Here is a 23,632-nt window from a genome sequence, read left to right as displayed (position 1 = left end):
GCTGACAGGCCTCCTGCTCACCCGCATGTCTCCCAGAATAAAACACAGTCTTTGTGTCACACGCTGGGCTCCCCCGATCTCTCTGGGAGCATGCTGTTCTCTACAGAGATACCATATTTCAGGAAACATACCTATTATGCGCAAATCATAAATCATATGGTGGAGGGATCAGGTCAGGACACAGGAAGGAGCATATGAGAGAGAAACAGGGAAAGGAATTAAAAGAGGGATTGAAGGAGGAAAGGAAGGAAAAACAGGACTGTTGAGTTTAAGACCCAAGTAGGCCAGTGGGACTGAAGAAAGGGCACATGGTAATCCTGGCATTTAATCAGGACGCCATAGAACGTGACCAGAGAGAAAAACCAAATCGCACTCACACTCAACAAGGCAAAAACAGAGATGGTTTATAATCATCTGCCTCATTATACAATCTGTTTGATCCAGAGTGCAAATCATTAAAGCAGGACGAAGCGCTTTTGTTTAGACAACTGCATTTTCCTGAGAGCTGAAGTAGCACATGTGGCCTAGTGGATTGCAAGCAGGACTGAATGTTTTAACACGAGGTTAACCAGCTAGACCCACAAAATTGGCAATAATTAATCATGTTTGTTTTCCCACCAAAATGATGTCACTTCCTGGAGAATGATGTCATTAAGGGTCCAGCTGTTTTAGGTAAAGGAATGTTAGGTATGCATGATACTGTATATCTATATTGGTTATCAGTTGAGAGCTGACATTAGAAATGTTTTTAATTGATCAGTTTCAGTCAATACAAGACAAATTTCGGTCATTATTGGATATTTAATTGTTCATGGTCATTTTCTCTATTTGGGGTTAGGGTTAGATTGAGATGACTTTTGCTGTCATGGAATGTTTAATTAGTGCTTTTAAGTTCAATTAAAAATCTTTAAAAAACACGAATAATTTAATAACACTGTTGAATGTAATCTTTATCCAATCTCATAATGCACATACATTGTTCATACTTTTTGTATATGAAAATATACATATACAAAAACGTATATAAAATAATTACTGGTATTGGACTAATTGGTAACTTTAATATTAGCGCATAAATAGTATGAAAGATTAATAGGATGGAAAATTACGAATACAGGAAACTCCTATAAAAGGACTGGCTGAGTTGGTCAATAACCAATAAATGGATGACATTAAAATGTATATTATTATAGCTACCATTCAGGAATTTTTTAAATAAGAAATAAATACTTCTATTCATCAGGGATTCATTAAAATTTATCAAAATGGACAGTAAATACTAAATACTAATGCTGTGCTTTTGAACTTTCTATTCTTTAAAAGAATCCTGAACAATTCAGGTTTTTCATCACAGGAATAAATGACACATCTTAGAACATCCTAAATTGTAGTAATATTTCACAATATTCTTTATTCTTTACTGTATCTTTTTTTTAAAGACACAGAAAAAATCACATATTAAATCACAATTGCAATATTTTTCATAAAAAATCCAATTCAATTTTTCCCCCCTAAATTGTGGAGCCCTAGCTTATCCAGTATATTAAAACATCTGATGAGGACATGAATGGCCTAGCTTCCCAAATGATGATGACGAAGAAGAAAAAGAACTTACAGCTACAATGGAGTTGAAATGATCATAAGTAACTGTAAATCTGAGGAACAGAGTTTGTCAGGTAAAACTCACAAGCGCATACACAGCGAACATAAACAACTGCACAATGGGAACCATGTGCCTCACTTTATTTCCTTCTTTCCATACTCCCCTCACTCAGGTCTGCATTGCACAGTGTGGGAACATTTAACAACACATGCTTGATCTCTCGCTCTCTCACCCACACACATACTCACACACGCTGGCAAACACTGAGGCCCATTCGTGCACACCGCCGACCTAAAACTACAGGATCATAAAGAGGAATTCTATGCGGATGAGTGAATATCTCAGTCCCACGATCCCAGACTAAGGCCTCTGATAAGCTAAAGCTTCCTCTGGGGAAGCACGAGGAGCCATGCAGATCCGACTCTGCGTGAGGTGAAGCACGTGAACGTGAAGGCTTTACACGGCGGGATGGAGACAGTGGGAGGCCGCTGCCTGCCACGCTACGTCCATTCCGCCCGCTCCATCTCATGATGTTTGGCTGATCACATGACCGGGCCTGTGTTTAATTACAAACACATTTATTGAGGTGGAATGCTTGTAAAGAAAACCTTCTGTGCCAGAAAGGTCTGCAAAAAAACAAGACAGAGCAAATGAACGGATCAGAAAAATAAGGTGGTGTGTCTGTGCATTCGGTGCTGTTAAGAGAGACGACCAGGCAACAGAGACAATGATGAATGTAATGTGACATGAGTGAACACCTCACCATCTCATAAGCAAACAAAAAGCCCTCAGAACCCAGGCTTCTCTCTGTTTCTCTCCTGACATGTGTTCCCAGTGACTAACCAGAGGTGTTTTATTAACTTTTAAAGCTGTTTGTACCTCTGGGAGCCACGAAAGGAAGAAAATAAACAAAGGGAGAAGGGGGAGAGGGAAGGTCTCTTCACTGTTGGATGTAACTTTTGACAACTCCATATATAATATACACCCTCTCCCAGACAAACATTCACAAAACCAACAACCCAGAATACATAATATAACAGCAACCTACATTTGTTTAAAAGTAAAAAAAGGAGCCTCAATGAAATTTAAGAGCTGTGGCAACAACAAAATTTTGCTCAAACCATTTTTACAATTTACAACAATTTTTTTAAAATAATTTAAACAATTATTTTTAATAATTGATCTACAATAGTCATGGACTGTACAAATGCATCTGACATTTAGCTAGAAGCCAAATAATCAAACTAATAAGACTGTAACTGACACTTCTGTTCTCACTGCATCTACAAAATCGCCAATTTTCTTACTTCGCCTGTCATGTTTATACCTGTGCATAAAGTTGGAACTATGGTAATATTAATACATTTCAACTTCACTGACTTTATTTTTTATTTATTTATTTATTATATTGTTCTACTACTGTATGATAAAGTATTTGGTACTGTACCACAATTAAAACCTGAATTAAAACCAGCTAAGAACCAGTGGTAATGATATTAAAGATGATTATGAAATGCACTAGTAAAACATTCTGGCTAAAATCGGTAAGGCGATAATTACTTTCTAGTTGGTCAATAACAAATAAATGGATGACATTAAAATGTGTAGTATTTTACAATTCAAAATGTTGGCATCAGGAATACTTTTATTCATCAAGGATTTATTAAAATTGATCAAAATGGACAGTAAATACTAAATACTAATGCTGTGCTTTTCAAACAAATGCGGCTTTGGTAAGCATAAAAGACTTTAAAAAAAAAAAAACCTTACAGACCTTTGAAGGGTAGTGTATACTTTAAATAAATTAAACTAAAAAAATTCAAATTAAATTAAAAATAAAACACTACAAGCAAAAGTCAGTCATTTTAATTTGAGCTTTTGAATTTGCAAAAAGATTTTGAGTATTTTAATGTGTGACTGTTCGTATGAAAATGGATATTATATGACAGCAAAAGTAACCAAAATTTTAAAATAGTTGAAATAAACACACAATTAAGCATCCTATTCCAGGAGAAAAAGATATTGAATATCAACTGATACCAATAAAATAAAAAAACTAACTGTTGTAGTACCAATATACTGTTTGTCCCTAGATTTAAGCACAGCCAGCACAATAAAACAAGTCAAGAGTAAAAACGATGGCAGTAAGAGCTCCGAACAGGAGGCAGGTCATAACAGCACATTACCCCAGTGCGAGTGAACCCTATGAGGCAGCAGGCCCGATCCTGTCCAAGCTCCCTCTCCACAGTGCCACTCATTCATTTTTAAGTGTGATGAGGGATAAAAAGCACGACTGCAAAGCAACACGGTCCACGGGGACTCATGAACAGCCATAGAGCCTATCCATCTGCAATCTCTACTGTTTAAATATAGCACATATCATCATTAGTCTTACTCTCCTCTCGATTTCCTTGTCTCTCTCTTCGTGTCAATGCAGACTGATATTCGCCACCACTGGAAAGAAAAAAATCACAAATGAGACCTCAGTTGTTTCTCCTTAAATCTGCGTCAAAGGTGATTTCCTGGTCATCAGACTGATTTGTGATTTGAAATGGTTTCTGGTTTTAGATAGTTACTCCGTAGAGATAAGTGATTTGAAATCTTCCATCTTTGCTCATGGGCTCTCAGTTCTGCAATCAGGCTGTTTTATTCCAATCACCGGATCTATAAAAGTAATTATTTAACGGCAGATAACCATTTAATGGCCAATATTAAAATTGTCTAAATAAATAAAAAAATAAAACGCACACAACAGTCATGATTCAACTCTGAAACCAAAGAGAAATTACAGAAGGGCAAAGCTGATTGGCAGATGGTACGTTTATGTTGTAGAAAACTAAAACTGAACTAAAAATAAAATTGAATTAAAAATAAAAATACATTTTAATTGATAAAATAGTAAATAGTTCTAAATAGTAATATTATTAACATTTAATATAATATTAATAAAATTAAAAAAGCACATATCAAAAATAATTTTTTTTTAAAATATTTTATTTTATAATTGTATTATAAAATATTTTATTTATTTTATAATTTTATTAGAATATAAAATTACTAAAAATACTGACATTTTAAATATAATTAAAAATAAAAGCTGTTATAAAATATACATAAAAACTATAATGTTAAATAGTACTAAAATAACATTGCCCTAAGAACACACTCAGTCTCAAAACATTAGCAATTATAAAAAAAAACGTAACCTTTTTGAAAAACCAGCTTGACCAGGCTGGGAGACCATCTAAACCAACTTATGCTGGTTCAAGCTGGTCTTTTCATCAGGTAAATCATGACCAGCAAAGTGTGTAAAAGTTTTGAGAACTTCTGCTGTAAAATTCCTTGATGGATAGGCTCTGATGTACCATGATTTAATCATCTCTCATCCAAATTTGACTCTTATACTTTACATCACTAAAGCCCATTAAGTGGAATCGATGATTAACACCCTGAAGTTTGTTTTGGAGAGTTGCGAGAGGTGAAAGCACAGCTGCGGTTCCATCAAGATGGAAATCAGAGGCCCTTGTGGGACACAGACGCGGCTGGGTTCTGAAGGGAGCAGAGAGGAGAGACACACAAACACGTTGACACGGCACGCAAATATACACGCACGCATATGCTAATGGCTCTATGACAGAAACTGCTACTAGTGTAAGAGCAGCCAATGTCTCTGTCCTCAGAGAACTCCCTACATTATTCAGAGATTGTTAATAATTAAACAGCGAGCTCATTGCAAATGATGTATCTACATTCGAACTCACAGCTACGACTCTACTGCCAGTTCAATCTGAGAATCTTGTGCTGAGAAGCAGAGAGATTAAGACACTTCACTCTCACATCTCTCTTAAACACAGGAGTCTTGCTCTCTCAGTCCCTCCAGAGCCAAGCACGGCCCTCACGGCTGCTCCCTTTCTCCAAGCTGCACATTTGGATTTTAATTGTAAAGATGCTTTTTGTTTGTTTTGTTTTTAAAAAGGGAAGGAAGCACGGGATCTGCTGGGTTTGCTTGCGACAGACAGAAGTGATTAGTGCTGCCAAATTTATGCCGGAAACCTAACACTTTAAAATACTTAATGTTTTAATAAATAAAAAAGCACCATTTGCACTAGTTTAAATAAAGTGTAAATAAAAGAAAAGAAAAAATATTAGATAAAAACTTGAAAATGAAACATGTTGTCAAGCAACTAAATAATGCCGAGTTCACACTGCACAATTTGAACCCCGATTTTCACTCACCGACAGGTTTTGCGAAATCGCTGACAAATGCCAGAAATCGGAGGCAAATCGGTACTCGTTCACATGAGTGACAATCACGAAGTGTGAATTATCAAAGACGTGATCTGAGACGTTGATACGGTGATGGCGATTCAAAATACTGCTGTGTGAAATGAGTTCAGACTGAAAAATACATCGGCGATGAACTACAGCCATTGAGAGAGCAAGATAAAAGGTAGTGCGAAGTTCGGGGAGGAGTTATATGAAACATAGTTTGTGGACCAGACAGTTGATTACAGTGTGTACAATTCTTCCTATTGTAAAATCATTTAGTATGTAACCTCTTGTCGCCGATCCATCGTGCAATGTGAACGCAGCAACAACTGAATGCCACCCAAGATAGTTGTGCAGTGTGAAAACAATGGTGATCTGATGACTTTCACAATCGTGCAGTGTGAACTCGGCAATAAGTTGAACTGCTAAAATTACTAAAACTAAAATAAAAAATAAAACTAAATGGAAATATGAAAAACAAAACTATTAAAAATATAAAGCACATAACAAAATTACTAAAATTAAAATGAAAACTGAATAAATTAAAAAATAAAAGCTAATTCTAAATATTAAGAATAACTTTAACAGTATAACAGTCACACAAAATACAGTAATGTGCATAAACATGAAATGTACAGAAGAAAATATGTATTGCAACAGTTGTATAGACAATTGTATAGCTTTTATAACTTTCATATTATTTGCTTCCTGTAATGGACTAATTTGACCAAATAGATTAACTTGATAAATAAATTAAATGTAAATAGGAATATATATATATATATATATATAAAAAAAAAACCTACTGAAAGTGAAAAAGGACATAAGAAAACGTCTAAAAAATTAACTAAAATTAAAATATAAAAATAAAAGTTTCAAAATATTAATAAAAAGTATAATAATACATAATACTAAAATAACACTACCACAAGAGCACACACAGTCTCAAACAATTAGCAACTATTCAAAACCTTGACCCTTTACCCCACCAATATTTTGTGCATCCCTATCTAGTATCCAAAATCTGCACAGATTTCAGAGAAGTGGCCTGGCAAGTAATGCACATGCTCTGACATGTGCGGTGGCGCTCGTGCAGGTGACCTGAGGCCGGCTCGAGCCGTTCCCCTTCTTCTTCCTATTGTTTTCTGTCATCTTGGTCATTCAAACATACATCTAATATGTGTTGTGACGTTTCATTGTTAGACTAAAAGCTGAAGTAGGAAGAATCAAAGCATATCTAACATGTAAGCATATAACATTTCCGCTTCCACATGCTACATTACTTAGACATAAAGTACAGAAAATAGATGGCTAAGCACTACCAATACTCATTCATTAAACACTAAAGTAATTTTTCTTTTTGACCCGCATTAGAAGGGATGGATTCTAGCTTTTCTGCAGTTACAGTGATGTCACGGCCGTTGTTTGAGTGTGTTACATAATCAGAGAAGCTCAAGCACCGATGACATCACACTCTGAGCCTGTCCATCACACGCTGGATACTGCGAGAGCATGAGAGAGAGGAATAGAAGGAATAAAGGGAGGAAAGAGATTAAAGCGAGAGAAGGGAAAGGAAAGCAAAAAATTCTATACGCTACATATGTGTATCAGCGTTTAACAGCGGAGCATGAAATCCCAGCAGGCCAGCTAAAAATAAATGCATGTAACAAGGCAGAAGAGTGAAGCCGAGATGGCTCTTCATCATCAGTATAGACTTCTCCTCAGGCATGCACTCCTTTATTTCATTACAGCACAGGGGTCATGACAGCCTCTCGCTGGCCAGAGCTGTAAGAAATCATGAAGACTCACTAAGGAATGAGAGAGAAGCTGGTGAACGTGTGTGTATGCAAGTGTCTCACGACAGTGGAATTCCGCAGCTGCTCACGTGCACAGGGTGAAGCAGCCTCAGCACGAAACACCAATTGGCCATTAATGAGGAGCCAGCTGCTCGTGCCGCCCACTTAGTACACTAACTCGCTGTAGGTTGCAACTATAGGGTCATTCCTGTTATGCAGTACATTGATTTGTCTCCATAGTATGCTGGATAAAAAAGCGAAACTATACACATATTTAAAGATGGAAATCATTTTAGTTAGTTTTATTTTATCATAATGTCACAACTGAACATGATGAATAATTTTACTGCTTTGGTTTTAGCGAATGTTGCTATTTTTGCAACTTTGTCCACTTTCAACATGAAATTTATAAAAAAATTGTTTAACATAACAAATATTTATGAAATACCATGCAGTTTCCAGTTGAAATGAACACTAGAGGCAGTAAAATCACGACAACTTTTATTCCTTTTCACAGAAAGTATGATTTGCAATTAATAAAGCCTAATTTTCGCATAATTACTTGAGGAATATTGTGTTATGAATTCAAAACCATTTTTAACATGCTGTGACATTTGAAAACTGATACCTTTGAAAGTGTCGTCACATATCCAACTTCATATGCATGAGTTTTCTAAGTCAGTAGGTTAGCTCGGTAGCTCACGCGATACAGCACTGCACTTAAGTGATGAAAATCTCTGGTACGAACCCTGTGAAACTACGGTTCGACAAAACAGCTCAAATCCGCATAAGGAAGTTAAAATAGCATGGCTGCATCAACAAATGTGATTTTATATCACTTTTGCATTTGTTAACACTATAGGGTATAGGTTTAGGGTTGGGTTTGGTGTAGGGGATATTTCCAACATGATAGTACATTAACTTTTAGCGATACTCATTGGATATTCGAATTATGAATTATTACCTGAAGCAATGTAATACAAACACAACAATACGTGCCTATATCAACATAAAAAATATGTGCCAGGGTCTCGTATTGAACCCGTGTTTTAGTGCTACTCACTGGACGTTTCACTTTGAAACTGTCGCGAAACATGCAGTAAGGTACATAATAACGGTGCTGCAGAAATGTATTTAGAGGCACGTATTTCCAATGAGCCTGGGTTGAAATTATGACATCATTTTCATTTTTGGATTAACTATCCATTTAAAAAGTCCTCTTGGCAAAGCGAAATGAGAAGGTAATTAATGATATTTCAGGATGGCTTCTGGAAGATATATGATCCAGTGGCTCAACTTGTCCCATTGGACACTACATATGTTTCAAAAAGCAACATATTGAAGTACATCCATTCGAAACATACAGCATTAAACCTTAACATTCAACGTACATTTGCGCTGTTCAAGTTTTAGTACAGACTAACCAGAAAACACATGCATAGCTCAAAAATGCATATTGTTCTCTAACACTTTAATGCAGGTGTTTGTGATACAAACACACAAGCTGCAATACTGTTCCTCCAGTGCATGGTTAACATTACCTTTCATATTTACCTCAGCCAAATTTTAAGGATTATAATCACAAGAGATTCAGGCCTGTTTTTAAAACAGGACTGCTGGAAGCACCTTTTAATGCACAAGTCGGGGGGGGGGGAAACGTTCTTGAGTGAATTTAATATCTTACAAAACAGGAGGAGTTTGATAGTTCAAGACGTTCAGTTGGTTTAGTGTCTCAAGACGTTTCTCTGTGACCTCAAGGTGAACTCAATTTATCAAAATACATGCCTCCCTTGAGGTACTGTCCTTAGCTATCCATTTTAGTCTCCCTGGGAAAGGCAGCTCAAATATGTCCTGAGTCTGTTAAAATTGATTTTCATTATAAAGGAAGAACCGCATTAATGAGATTAATGGTGTGCAAAGATGTCTATGTTAACTGTGATTTATTGCTCCGGTTACACAGCAAATCATGCCGAGAAATACCAATTAGATGCTCGAGCACTGATGAGAACGTCCCCACAGATGTCAGAAGGCTCAACGACGGTGGTGGTTCTTGGGTTTCCACTTACTGGAGTCCCGAGATCACAGAGAATTTCACTGAGATGAAAAAGAGTTAATTCGCACTGTTATCTACCATAATTTACACACACTTCATAATGTAACACTGTTAAGTGTTAATGTGTATGTTAACGATTACAGCAACATTTTATGAGAATGTCTAATTATGCCACTACTATACCTGGAAGTACCGATACTATGAGAACGACGTGCCCTAGGCTGCTATGCGGCAAGTTGCTTCATTATTGTGGTTTGTGAAAGAGCTGTAGATGGGTTCAGCTCCCAGGTACACTACATGAGTCAGAACACAGACCCACGCAAGGACAAGAAAACCTCACACCACTGCCACATAACATCTGCGGGAGTGTGGGTGGGCGGGTGTGCGTGTGTGTTCAGGGGTGTGTGTCATTGCTGTTTGCGTGAGTAGACATGCTATGTAGTGTTTTTCTCCATAAAAGATATAGACTGGTTTATTGTGAGAAATAATTGACAGATCTGAAAATCGCATGCAGCTGCACATGCTTTCTCTACACAACACTTTTTGATAGAAACCGTATATGCTAGACCCTAGTGACCCTACCCACTGCACAATGCATACTTAAAATTACTCTCTACAAGTTACACTATACTGTATGTTACATAATATACAGGATGCTACATGCTACAACCTATGATCTATACACTACTACACACTGTACAGTACCTTACATGCTACACAACATGCTACATCTTATACCACTTTCAACACATTACACACTGTGAATTGATTTTAACAAGTTTATAAACCATCCTGCGGGCTATGATTTTTATGAGTTTAACAGCAGAATTTCAATCAAAAAACTACATTATCCATGATTCTGCAAAGACATCTCCACCAATCAGAGAACTGTGACAATGAAGCACTGCAAATAATGTAAGTCTCCCTACGCTCTCGAATTACTTCAATATTTGTATATCTATGCTTATTTTTTAATAAACAAAATATATTGTTTCTACATATAATCAAAATCTTTAAATAAGTAGTTTTATATTTCTTCATTCTTTTAATTATGCAATTCATAATGCTTCATAAGATTGGAGTTCTTTCCCCATTAAAGTTGTTAAGTATATAGTCTTGTAACTTTCTTAGACTTTTTCTCTGATTTTCAAACACTTCCAGAACCAAGGCCACTGAAAAGTGATCCACACTGTAGCAATTTGCTACAAATTATACACTAGACCCATTATGTTCTATACTTGGCAAACTATACTCTTCAACATTACTCTAAACTCTTTAGGCTACACATTATGCTCACAATACTACACTTTACAGTAAACTTCACATCATCAAAAAATGTTTTTTTATCTCAATGATCTTCTGTACTATTAATAAAAAACACATCAATTAAATAATTAAATAAACTGAGATAATCAAAACGACAGTAGTTGTAGTCTAACAGGATTTCATTCAAAAAAGCTCAATAGTATTTTACACGCTGTATGTTTTTCCAGTACATGGCTTGCTATTCTTCAGAAACCAACTTGCTTTGGGGAATGATTCTGAAAGCTAGAAGCAAATATTTGTGAGATGAGATTACAGCTACAGTAAATCAAGCCTAAGCCTGACCCAACATTTCATCATCAAAGATGATGCAAACCCTGATTTCATGCAGGTGTGGATGTCGTATAAACGCCTGGAAGGCAAAGAGTAATGGTGCTTCTCATATGCACAATAACAGAGATGCAATATCGGACCCTTTTCTGGCTGAGTCTTTAGATTATGACTCTAGGTTTGCATGAGTGATTACAATGCTTGCCATGTTTTGATGTTGGCCTTCTCAAACTATTCCAGGAACTGGGGGAATTTGCAACATTGTGCAACATCATCTCTATATCCATTTATAGCAAAGCTCAAATGTGTATACAAACCCACATACACAAAAACAGATACACCCTTAGAGAATGAGAGAGAGCAAAAGATGCTGATTCGCAGCGACACATCGCGTGTAGCAGGCTTCGTCGTCATTGTGCTGAGTAATTTGACATTTAGCCCCCCCTCACATGCCTCATCCCGCATCCCCCCACAAAACACAGAGGAAAGATCATAACTCCAGCTTCAACACGCTGGCAATGTATAATATAATGTGTAATTTATGTCGTTAAAGTATAAAAGACATTCTAATAAAGGGATGAACATTTTTGGACTCAATACAATAACCTTTTCTTACTGTCGTCTTTCTTTCTGTGTAGTTAAGTCTCACGACGTGTACATCCAGAAAGTAAGAGAATCCATCTGCATTAATTTGAGCTAATTCATGTGTGTGAACAATGTGTTTGTGTGCATCCTGTCATTTTCAGTGGTGAACCAATGCATTCAGACATCAAAGTGCTCAGATAGCGGGAGATAATATACAAGCAACTTTCATATCAGTCTTGACAATATATATAACAGTTCGAAGTAAAAAAGGTAACTCAGATTCAGCCCAATACCTTACATAAAATTTTTAATGTAATAAATATTAATAATAAGTACAGAATAAAAAGTAATAAAATGAAATTAAACATTTCAGCACTTGACTAATATTTCCTTTTATAATAATTTATAATACAAATTGCAATTATAGATACCTGTAACATAACATAAAAACTGCTTTGCATTATTTGCTTTAAAATACTGCACCTGTATGTGCGTCATCCTCAATTCTGATTTTTAATATTTATTTCCTGTACAAATGTGCACAACTTCCCTCATGTGTGCATACGCACACACAGCCTTGCACATTCTGACCTTCTCTCCTACATGTGACAGAGCTCCTCGGGCCAGTGCATCCTCCTGAATCCACATTACCACTGTCCTCAGCCTGTCATACTGTCCGCAGGCCATTCTTTATTTAGAGTTACATCACAACACCACAATCAAACACACATTCAACTTACATGCATGCTTTATTTAACTCCAAACACACGCTGGTAATGTGATGTAGAATGCTTTAAGGAAAGGATAAGACTATTCCCACACAAAACAGAATGGAACAATAATGCAAGTATAAAAATATTAAAAAGACAGGGGTAGGTAAGATTTTTTTCTTTCTTTTTTTAATACTTCAATTCAGCAAGGATGCATTAAATTGATCAAAAGTAATAGTAAAGACATCTATGCAAAAGATTTCAATTACAAATAAACGCTGTACTTTTTGCTGTATTTTCTATTCACCAAAGAATCCTGAAAAAAAAAAAAAAAGTTTCCACAAAAATATTACGCCGCATAACTGTTCTCAGCCTTGGTAATAATAAAAAAGTTACTTGAGCACCAAATTGCAAAATTGTAATAATATTTCACAATACTACTGTTTTTACTGTATTTTTGATCAAATAAATGCAGCCTTGGTTAGCATAAGATAATTCTTTCAAAAAAAAAAAATTGTACCAACCTCAAAACACATAATTATATATACCGTACATAATTATCATATGTTTTAAACCATAAATCATCCCATATGTGAGAGGAGATGATAAGTGGAATTTATGATTCTAGCCTGGTAGATATGAAAAAGTGGAAAATCTAGGGATGAGAATATCATACAGACTTTGGGAGAGATTAGTCTGAGTAACAGCATAGCCACATGCTAACACTCATTAAAACACCTTAGCAACCACATGGCAACATCCTTTTCAACCAGAATTTCCACACCTTTAACAAACTCCAGCCTGCCTGGATTAAAGAAACAACATCCCCTCTGGGAATCATGCTTGCATGAAGCATTTCTCTTTTTTCCTATCCTCTGCCTCAGCATTTCCCAGAAATCTCTCCTCAAAGGGAGCGGAGTCACAGGAAAAACCTGGTTAGTCACAGTGAAGAGGACAACAAATATCTGTTTGAGCGTGTCTAAAAGATCCAGGTTGAGCCACCAGGGAATGTCTCCTGAGAAAGCCTCTGTTTATTCTGAGTGATGCGCTTTTACTTTGAGTTTCTAGTTTGTCTGATGGTTGCTCAGAGAGTTGGCGAGAAAGAGCACGGGTAAGGTAAAACATGGAAACAAAAAAGCGTCTTAAGGGTTCTCTGTACTTGTGGCAGGAGGGAGGCTGGACCAAAGCGTATGGCTTTGAAGCAAAGTGGAAGTAGATATGTGGGTCTCCATGGAGATGTTCTCATCTTCTACCCAGTATAGGGAAAAAATAATAACAATAAATAAATAAATAAAAACAAGAATAAAATGCACCCACCAATAGCACAGGCCGCAATTTTTCATCTTGCAAATTAATAATTGTTGATAATTTTTTTTTTTTAAATTGTACAATTTTGTCTGAATAAACACTTTACGCATTACAAAATTCAAATGTACAGCAAGCAAATGTTGATATTTGCTTGAGATTACATTTTACAGTGTTATTAGATTATTAGTGTTTTAAAGACTAACCTGAAGTTAATGTTAGATGATGGCAAGAGTAAGATACAAGTAAAAATAGAAGTGAACATGCACAATTAAATATTGACTGATAAACTAGCTCTAGTAGGGTCTGTATGATATATTTTTAAAGAGGTTAATATTTTTATTCAGCAAGTATTTAATTGATCAAAAGTAACAGTAAACACATTGATAATGCTAAAAAATGTTGATATTTTTAAATAAATGCTATTCTTTCAAAAATTCTATAAATCAAAAGAATGATCAGTTTCCACAAAAATATTAAGCAGCACAACTGTTTTCAACATTGATAATAATAAAAATGTTTTTTGTTTCCATTTGTTTTTGTTTTTTTGAGTATCATATTAGCATATTAGAAAGAGGACCATGTGACACTCAAGACTGGAGTAATGATTGTAGAAAATCCAGCTTTGCCATCACAAGAATAAATTATATTTTACAATATATTAAAATAGAAAATGGCTTTTATAGTATTTCTGAGCAAATAAATGCACACCTGTTGAGCGTAAGAGACTTTTTTCAAAACCATGAAAAATTCTAACCGACTCCAAACTATTGAATAGTAGTGTAAATTAAAAAGAAAAAGTCTAATAATGGTCAATAAACAATATGCTATATAGTGCATTCATAGTGTGTATGTCAGGAGCAAGGATTAAATGGAGAAACAGACAGGCAAACACAGGAACAGAGAGAAAGAGTGAGTGACAGTGCAAAAGAGAGACAAGCTGTGTTTATAACTGCAATATTGGCGTTTCGGTAAAGCGCACGGTGAGCACATTTTCAGTGCTTTCTCTACTCCGATTGTGCAAATGCAGCTCAAATAGCCAGAGAAAGAGATCTGAAACTGAGCCTTTGAGGCGAGGGAGGTGTAAACTGTAAACAAAGGCCATTTAAGAGCACACAACGCACTGTACAAAAAGCATTGTCCAAATCAGGAATTCCTATGAGAACACTGACCGCTTCCATGTGTCTTCAGTGGACACTGTAGAATAAATGCAGAGGTTTGACAAGTAAGCAGTTCTGCTTCATTAGAGGAACACGAATATGACTGACACAAGAGGAAAAACAACTCTCTCCCACGACAAAATGTTCACTATTGAGGAGGATAAAAGCTTTTATTATTTGTGCAGAACCAAAAAGGGGAACTTAGTTCGCTTTGCAGCTTTCCATGAACAGCTGTAGAAAGTTCAAGTGGTAGAAAGTGGTTAAATGACCAAGCTGTGTGCTGCATGCTGAATGTTCATCTTTCATAATGTGCCGTGTTTGTTTTCTATATGTGTGTGCGTGTGTGTGTGTGTACAAGGTAGCCATGGGCGTCCCACTGATTAATCGCTGTTTCTTGTTCTTTCTGGACATCTCTATTCATTTCTGGTGTCACTTCTCTGTCTCGTGGCTGTTATGTGACTGTATTCTTTGCCATTGTCTTTGCATCCTCATTTTGGGCACATTTAGACTTGTGCAATGAGACTTTTGTAATCAAACCCACAGTGATAATGTGAAAACTGTAGTTTTTTTGTCTGTACAATTTAAGTCAGTGAGGTAATTTTTTTTTTTTTTTTTCAGTGAATGGCCAAAAACAGTCAACGTCATTCTTAGAAATAAAGATAAATATAGTCATTTTTGAATGACACGAGGGTAAGTAAATAATGACAGAATGTTTATTTATAATTTAGTTATTTTAGTACTTCAAATTAAACTAAACTAAAATGAGAAATTATGCCTTGGCAACTAGCTGAAATAAAATAAGTTTTTAAATAAGAAATTTTATTTCTGTTATTGTTTATTTTAATTTTTTATGTTTTAATTTTAGTTAATATTCCTTGGGTGAACTATGTCTTTAAAGTATTTTAGATTATTCATAGAATTTTCATGCCACTAAACAATAGAAATGTAGAAAGAAAATGTTTCGGCTGAGCACCAAAAAATAAGAACCATATTGTGGTCCTCCTGACATCAGCATGGCAACAACAACGAGGAAACAAAGAGAAAATAGACAGGTGAAAAAAGGTGAGAGCAGGCATTTTAATCATCTGGCCGAGCCTCCATGTGTAGTCACATTTCAGCTGAGCAGTCCTACACACTCTCTCTGCCGTAAGCTTAATGTCAGCACTGCTCTCAAAGGTCAGGTCACATGACTCATCTGCTAGCCAAATGTCCAACTGCGTACATAGAAATACAAAAACAGGAGCACACTTCAGTTAGAGGAAGTCAACACAATATAATATGATAAAAGAAAATGGCAAATGCAAACACTTTAATTAATAGTGAATTAGAATTTATAAGTTAGCTGTAATTGTTCAGATCAATAATTTATAATATATTGAATCAATGATTTGTCAAAAAATCAATTCCAGTGGGTAAACTTTTTAGGTAAAGTTAATTGCTGATATTGGCTCAAAGGTCATAATATATTATCATGGCTTCAAGTCAGTCACTGTTAACGCTTGAGCAACATTAAATACCGTGTGACAGACAACAGGAGTTGATGGATGAAGAGATAATTAACAGCTCATTAGCTTCAGTAATCAAGCCAATGACGGGTTGTCTGATTGTTATGATGCATTTGTGAATATTCAGGAAGTGCCGAGGAGGATTTGTGCACAGGCAGAACTCCTGAAGATTCACGGGAGAGCATATGAAAAATGAAATGACTTTAAATGTACACTGAGGATTAAAGAATGCTGAGAGAGGGAGATTCTGCCTGCAAAGCCCAATAAAAGGAGAGAAAGAGAGAGCATGCATTGTGAGGAATAAAATGATTATAATGATTATAATAACTATTAAATATTATGATAATTAAAACATTTATGAAACGGTTATTATTTATTTGATGACAAAGTAAAAACAAAGAATTTAAAAATTCTATTTAAACATATTATACGATACATATTTCTTGTTACAGCAAAGCTGAGAAATCATTTTAATATGCTGATTTGGCACAAGAAACGTTTCTTCTTATTATTATTAATGTTGAAAACAGTTGTGCTTTTAATATTTTTGTGGAAACCATGATCAGGATTCTTTGATGAACAAAGTTCAAAACAAAGTTCAATAGAAAGTTCAAATAAAAATTTTTAATAAATGCTGAAAATATAAATATTACACAATAAATGTCTTTAGTATTGCTTTTAATTTATTTCATGCAAACTTGGTGAATATAGTATTGATATTAAGGGCAAAACAAGTTCTTTTTGTTAACGGCATCATAATAGGTCTCCAGTCTAATATCACTTTGTCAAAAATACTCTAAACTCTTGATGTCCAAGTTTCTTGTTTGAGATTGATTCTCAGTCTGTGATGATGATTTAGGGCATTCATTCATAACAACACTTGTGTATGTGTAGTAAAAAACAGGTTTGAATATCAGGAGATGAGCAAGACTTATTCTCTAGTGTAATGTGAAGACTTCTACAGCTGTATTAAAGGAAGAATAGTTTTTGAACAACAGAGTAAAGGAAACCCTCAACCTGTGCCAAGGCGCCAGGCTGGTGTTGGAGACGGGTGGGGGAGCGGGCATCTGGACACGAGCGAGAGCTTAAGAGCACAGCTCGCTCTTTAACGGCAAGATCAAGGAGATGCTTGGCAAGAAACACAGCCTCCTAAAACACCAGGACCCCACTTGGAAACATTCACCCAAATCCGCCCACAGAAAAAAACACAAACAAAAGCAGGCAGGCCATGCTGTGTTACGGACACAAAGCTGCTCCCTTTACACCTCATAACAGCAGAGCTGGGCCGTTACACACTGAGCTCACTTCAGATACAATGGCTCCCCATGGAAAATGACCTCCTGCTCTGTTTTATTTCTGGACAGATGTCAAATCATAAGTTTTGCTCTATCTCACCATCCATAAGACTTGACATTCCTCTCTATTCACTGCAGATTAAGTGTTTCCCTCAAGCCTAAAACACTCCCCTTTTCTACTTTAACCACATATAAAATATAAAAGTCATGCCAATGCAAATAAAATAACAGTATTTATGACATACAGTGGCCCCAAAGTATTTGGACGCTGAAGCCTCATTTAAAAATATATGCATCATTTCACTGCATTAGAAACCAACATTTCAAACTACGTGGCTTCTGCAAACAAATAGCAATCAAATAATTTCAACAATGAACTTTTTGAGCCATTTTTGCATTACTTTTCCAATTTTTGTTTTATTTTGAATCTACTATAACATTAAAAAGTCAGCAAGATTTTTTTCTAAAGAAATTATTATTTTATTATTAACTTTTATAAGATTTTAAGATTTTAAGAAAGTATTATATTGATCAAAAGTGTGAAATGACTTCATTGCAATTTAAAGAATTTTAAATTGTAAAAATATTTCACAGCATTACTGTATTAACATACCATATTATTTTTACTGTATTTTTGATTATCAATAAATGTAGGCTTGGTCAGCATAAGGACCTTCTTTCAAATACAGTAAAATAATCGTACCAACCCCAAACCTTTAAATGGTTGTCTATATATTATTCTATTTTTTCAATTGAAATCAAACGTGTTTTTAGTTTTACACTTAATTTTCTAATTTTGTTATTACGGCCTATGCTATATGTATACTTTTTAATGAATGAATGAATGAATGAATGCCTGTGGATTTGATATTTTGTTATATAATACAAAGGAATTTGTACGTTATTAAATGTAGCAACGTTGTCCAAATATTTTTGGTGCCACTATAAATATATAGCCCATGTATGAAGTTCCTGAGCAACAAGCAAACTGAGCGGTGAAGTGGAATCAGATACTAACAGTGTGCTGTAGTTGATCCCGTCTACAGTAAATGCATTGCAGGGGGGAAAGAGGAGAGCTTTGAAAGAAGAGGGAGACGGTCAATCAATAGACCCACACAGTATCGATGACCCCTTTGTTCATCCTCGCCTCTCCCTCAGACCTGTTCTAATTGGCCTCTTCACATTGTCCAAGAGTGTGGAGCACAATGTAGCCTAGTGCATCGAATTACACAGAAGATCTACACCAACCGTGCAAATAAACAATGAGGAAAAATAATGAGGAACAGATTGGAAACGTCAAATTGTTTATACTAATTCTGTCAGAAATTAAAAGTGGGTATGAATGTGTTTACCATGGGATCTTGTACAGACATTAACCAAATTTCACATCAAACTCAGCCATAGCAGCTGATAGAGTTGTGTTCAGTTGACTTTTCTTAGAGGTGATGTGTCTGACCTTGGCCAGAAACCCACTGTTAACCTTTGAACTGGTCACAGCTCACGGGTCTCTATGGTTTGAAATACTCATTATGTTCTCTAGCCAGTGAGTCCCAAGAGAAACAATAGCAAAGTCTGTGTCAGCGAGATTACTCACTCAAACACAACAAAAGAGTTAGTGTCTGACTTACTGATGGTCCTGATACAGGACTAATACCTCTGTGGACTCACAAAATAGAGGAGAACAAATAAAAGACATGAGAATGTTTTATTTTATAAAACATAATTTGATTTTAAGGTTCACAGAACCTAGTTCACAATACAATACACATTCCAATATGGAAATTCTACCCTTAAAAACTGATTTTCAGAAGTGAAACTTCTTGCTGACTCCTTGCTTAATCATATTGAGGTGTTGCTTCCATTGTGACATTAGTCATCTGGCATGCTAAGTTCCTTAGAAAAACAATAATTTTCCTGTTTCATCCGTGGTATTGAACCAAAAGAGCTGGTAGACTGTGTGAGGTTTTTTTATTTTGTGTGTGGTGCTAAACCTCTTACCAGGTGGTGTGCAGTTCTTTTCAGCATTGGGCCCAACCTGCCCTTCATCAGTGTAGTTGCTGTCAATGTCAAAGTCCTGCAGCAGCCTGCGGCTTTCCCACCTCTCACTATCTTCAGCTGAGAGACTGGAGATGCCATAACCTGTAAAACACATAGAAAAATCATCGTCATTAATCACGGCTAGATTTACCTGTTTCGCTTGCAAATGACATGACAAATTGTCATATTTGAAACAAACCCTCAAATATTACAACCCCCTTACAAGGGACCCATTTATAAAACATAAATAAATTACACAAATTATTACAAATATATGACAAATATGTGTAAAGTATTAAAAGTCAAAAAAATAATTACTTTCTATTTAGTTGGCACTTTTTTGCATCTTATCTGTCAATGTAATTTACATTACCGTTCGGGGTTGGTAAGATTTGGTTTGATGTTTTTGAATGAAGACTCTTATTCTCATGCATTTATTAGATTTAAAAAATACAGTAATACAGTATTGTGAAATATCACTACATTTAAAATAGCTGGTTTCTATTTCAATATATTTTCAAATGTAATTTATTACAATAATGGCAAAGCATCCATTGAATTTTCAGCATCCATTGCTTCAATCTTCAGTGTTACATGATCCTTTACAAACAAATACTAACATGCTGATTTGCTGCTCAAGAAACATTTCTTATAAAAATTAATGTTGCTTACATATTTATTTATTTATGAAACCATTATATTTCTTTGTTGAATAGAAAAAATAGAAAGAGAACCTTTGTAGTTATGTAATAATCTTTACTGTCACTTTTGGTCAAGTCAATGCGTTTATTAAGTCTAAACATATTGCAATTGCTGAGCGATATACAAGCTGACTGTGTAACCAAGCATTTTTCTGGGGCTCACTTAATGCAAATAACTACTATGTAAAATAGAATGCATATCAGTTTGTATACTGAATGTAATTTGGACAGCACAAATACATATTCACATGGAAAAGACAGAGACAGTATTTCAGTTGGTCACCCCTCTTCCATTCTTATTCTGTGAGTGTGACAGTCATTTACATTTATTAAGTAGTCACTTGTATCCACAGACTTCCAAGAGACTCGTAACCAGAGATGGCTAATGAAACATCTGGCTTTCTGAGCATATAAAAATGACTGATAGCCACTGGAAATGCATGGGCCTTGAATGTCAAAGTAATTTTTGACAATCTATTATTATCCAGCGTTATTATGCAAACTAAAATCCTGAACACAGCTGAGTCTCACACTCACGGCTCTAAGTTGGGCTCATCGCAGTGTTGTTTTGGGCAGGTTTGACCGGTCCAGCCCAGTATTACTGTGTGATATCTCCTATTCACACTGCATTCACAGGGACACAGTGAGGCAGAATGTGTTACATACTGTTAAACTCTCACAGGCTCAACTTCTCATTTGTGTTACTGTGAGCAGCAGAGCCCCGGAAGTCAGCTGGCGAATATTCATGAGGGCCGTCTGTGGTGCGGAGTGAAGCCGAGGCGTAATAAAAGTGACATCACGCGGCGAACGCTCCTGCGGCAGTGCCTCAGCCCGGGCTTGTCTTGTCTGGGAGGGGGTGATTATTCTGGCAGCGCTGTCATCTGGGTCGCTCTGTCCTCAAGTGTCTCTGCCCTTACTCCACTCCGCTCTACCGTCTTCCTGCGCAACTCCTTTCACTTACCGCTCCAGTCGCTATAAATAAAACCTCTATATTTATCAAAAAACAGCACTCATGAGGCTTCGGGGCTGTGGGGTGCATTATGACGTGACGCATTTTGACATTGTGATGTGACGCGAACTGTGATACAGAACTGGGATACGGTTGTAAGGAGAGTGTCAGAACACCCTGTTCTTCTTCAGCACTGATAGGAAACTTGAGTTTGTCTTTATCAACAAAAAGACAAAAAAGGAAAAACCGATCCAGACACTGACATTCCTGGTGGAAACTGTTTAATAATTCATCACCCCTGAGATGTCAAAAGAATCATGTAGTGGAGTGAAGACGGTTGTGACACTTTTGGAAAATGTGACACCTTAGCGTCTTCCTCATAGTAAAGAGACAGCAGTGATCTGTCCAGGACATGAGAGACTAAGCAAGTGAAGCTCAAAACTGAGCCACACAGATGCTTCATCGGTATATGATCCCTCCATCTTTCAGAGGGAATTCATCGTGCCGCTTATTTGAACACGCTGTCTCTGTTGTTTTAGCGCCCGGTTCACTAAAGGAATTATGTAAATTAGGTAGCGGCACAAATGTGCTCACAAAATCTATGCTAAATGCAATTTTGTACGCTGCAGTTCTTGATTTTGCAGGCCAGTTCTGAGTGTTGGGTTGTGGAGGATGCAGCAGACTATGGCCAAAGTCCCTTTGAGGCTAGTCAGTAAAAGTCCCTTTCGAGGAAAGTCATTTCACTCGGCGGCCATATTTGCAATGCCTCTGGGCAGCTATCTCAAAAACTTTCCAAATGCACGTTTAAATCATGTATTTCAAATCAGCTACAATACTGGCATGAACTATCCCTTAAATTTTACTTCTTATGCTCAAATAGCATTTAAAAATGCATATTTCAAGTTGGTCCAACAAATGCGCATGTGCAGTCCCAAGCGTGTGTCTCAGGACACTGACTGTTTCTATGGGAACTGGAGTTTCTAACAACAGCTGCAGTGACGCAATGACTTTACCAGTTGGCGACTGCCTCTTTTTTTAGGAGGCGGGACTTATTCTGATACGTTGAACACTTTTTCCTATTTCTAGTAATATGAGTAAATCTTGGTAAATACGTGGTCTTTAACTGGGAAGTCAAACTGAATGGAGAAAAACAGATTGTTTCAGTATTTTAACTCAGCAATAAAATGGTACCATAAATGAATCTAAATGCTGAAAATGTATAATTCTGAATGGTAAATGTGTGCTTATACATCTTCATTTGATTCTAATAATACCTACTGACATGATCAATTGAAAATTATCACCTCTTTTAAATAAAATTCAATGTTAATTTCAAAAAGCAAAATAGCGTTGAGTTTGTGAATAAGGTTCAGAAAAGAATGTCAATGGTTAAATGTTAAATATGTTAAAATGGACTATGGTTGGTTAGTAAATAGGCTAAGGCACGTGCTGTTATTGCACAGCAAAGTACCCCAACTGTTTAGTGAATTCGAAGTCTTTATTTCTCAATTAAAATGCAACTAATTGGCAATTGGTAATTAACCATGTAGGTTCTATCCTCAAACGCATGATAAAGAGGAAAGTAGCAGCTCCATTAGAGTGAGCAAAGCTCTGGCTCATTGTGCCAGCTTCACTGGAAATATTGTGTTTCTCTCTGACATGCTGCACAGAAATGGCATTACCTGTGCAGCGAGCCAGAATGCACACTGCACACACACACACACACACACACACGGGGAGGCAGGAAGTTACTATGGAGATGTGACGTAACCACAGAGACCAGAGGAGAATAGTGACGACATCATGCTCAGATGAACACGGCTAATCGAAACACATCAGTACACGTGCAGAGAATAAAAAAATAAAATACGCATGAGATAAAGAATATACTGATGATATAGGCACAAACTCTATCTCAAAAAAAGAACATTGCTTTTACATTTTACATCAAGTGTCGTTGCATGTGAATAACTATAATTCTCCTTAAACATTTATATTAACACAAGAGGGTCTGAGATATTCTGCAGAAGTATTTTAGGCATTTCTATGTAATGAATGTGAAAGTCACAGC

General features: G+C 36.1%; 1 protein-coding gene across 1 annotated transcript in view; it reads right to left on the bottom strand.

The window, feature by feature from the left end:
* The window catches only part of slc24a3 (solute carrier family 24 member 3), a 64,046-nt gene that overhangs the window by 25,885 nt on the left and 14,529 nt on the right, over positions 1 to 23,632 (bottom strand). The window contains exon 2 of the mRNA XM_058796508.1: positions 19,873 to 20,013. Within this exon, the coding sequence (XP_058652491.1) occupies positions 19,873 to 20,013 (141 nt within the window). The remainder of the gene's footprint in view (positions 1 to 19,872; positions 20,014 to 23,632) is intronic.

Source organism: Onychostoma macrolepis, chromosome 13, assembly GCF_012432095.1.
Source record: "Onychostoma macrolepis isolate SWU-2019 chromosome 13, ASM1243209v1, whole genome shotgun sequence".
NCBI classification, from domain to species: Eukaryota; Metazoa; Chordata; class Actinopteri; order Cypriniformes; family Cyprinidae; genus Onychostoma; species Onychostoma macrolepis.
This window is presented reverse-complemented; position numbering and strand designations above follow the sequence as displayed.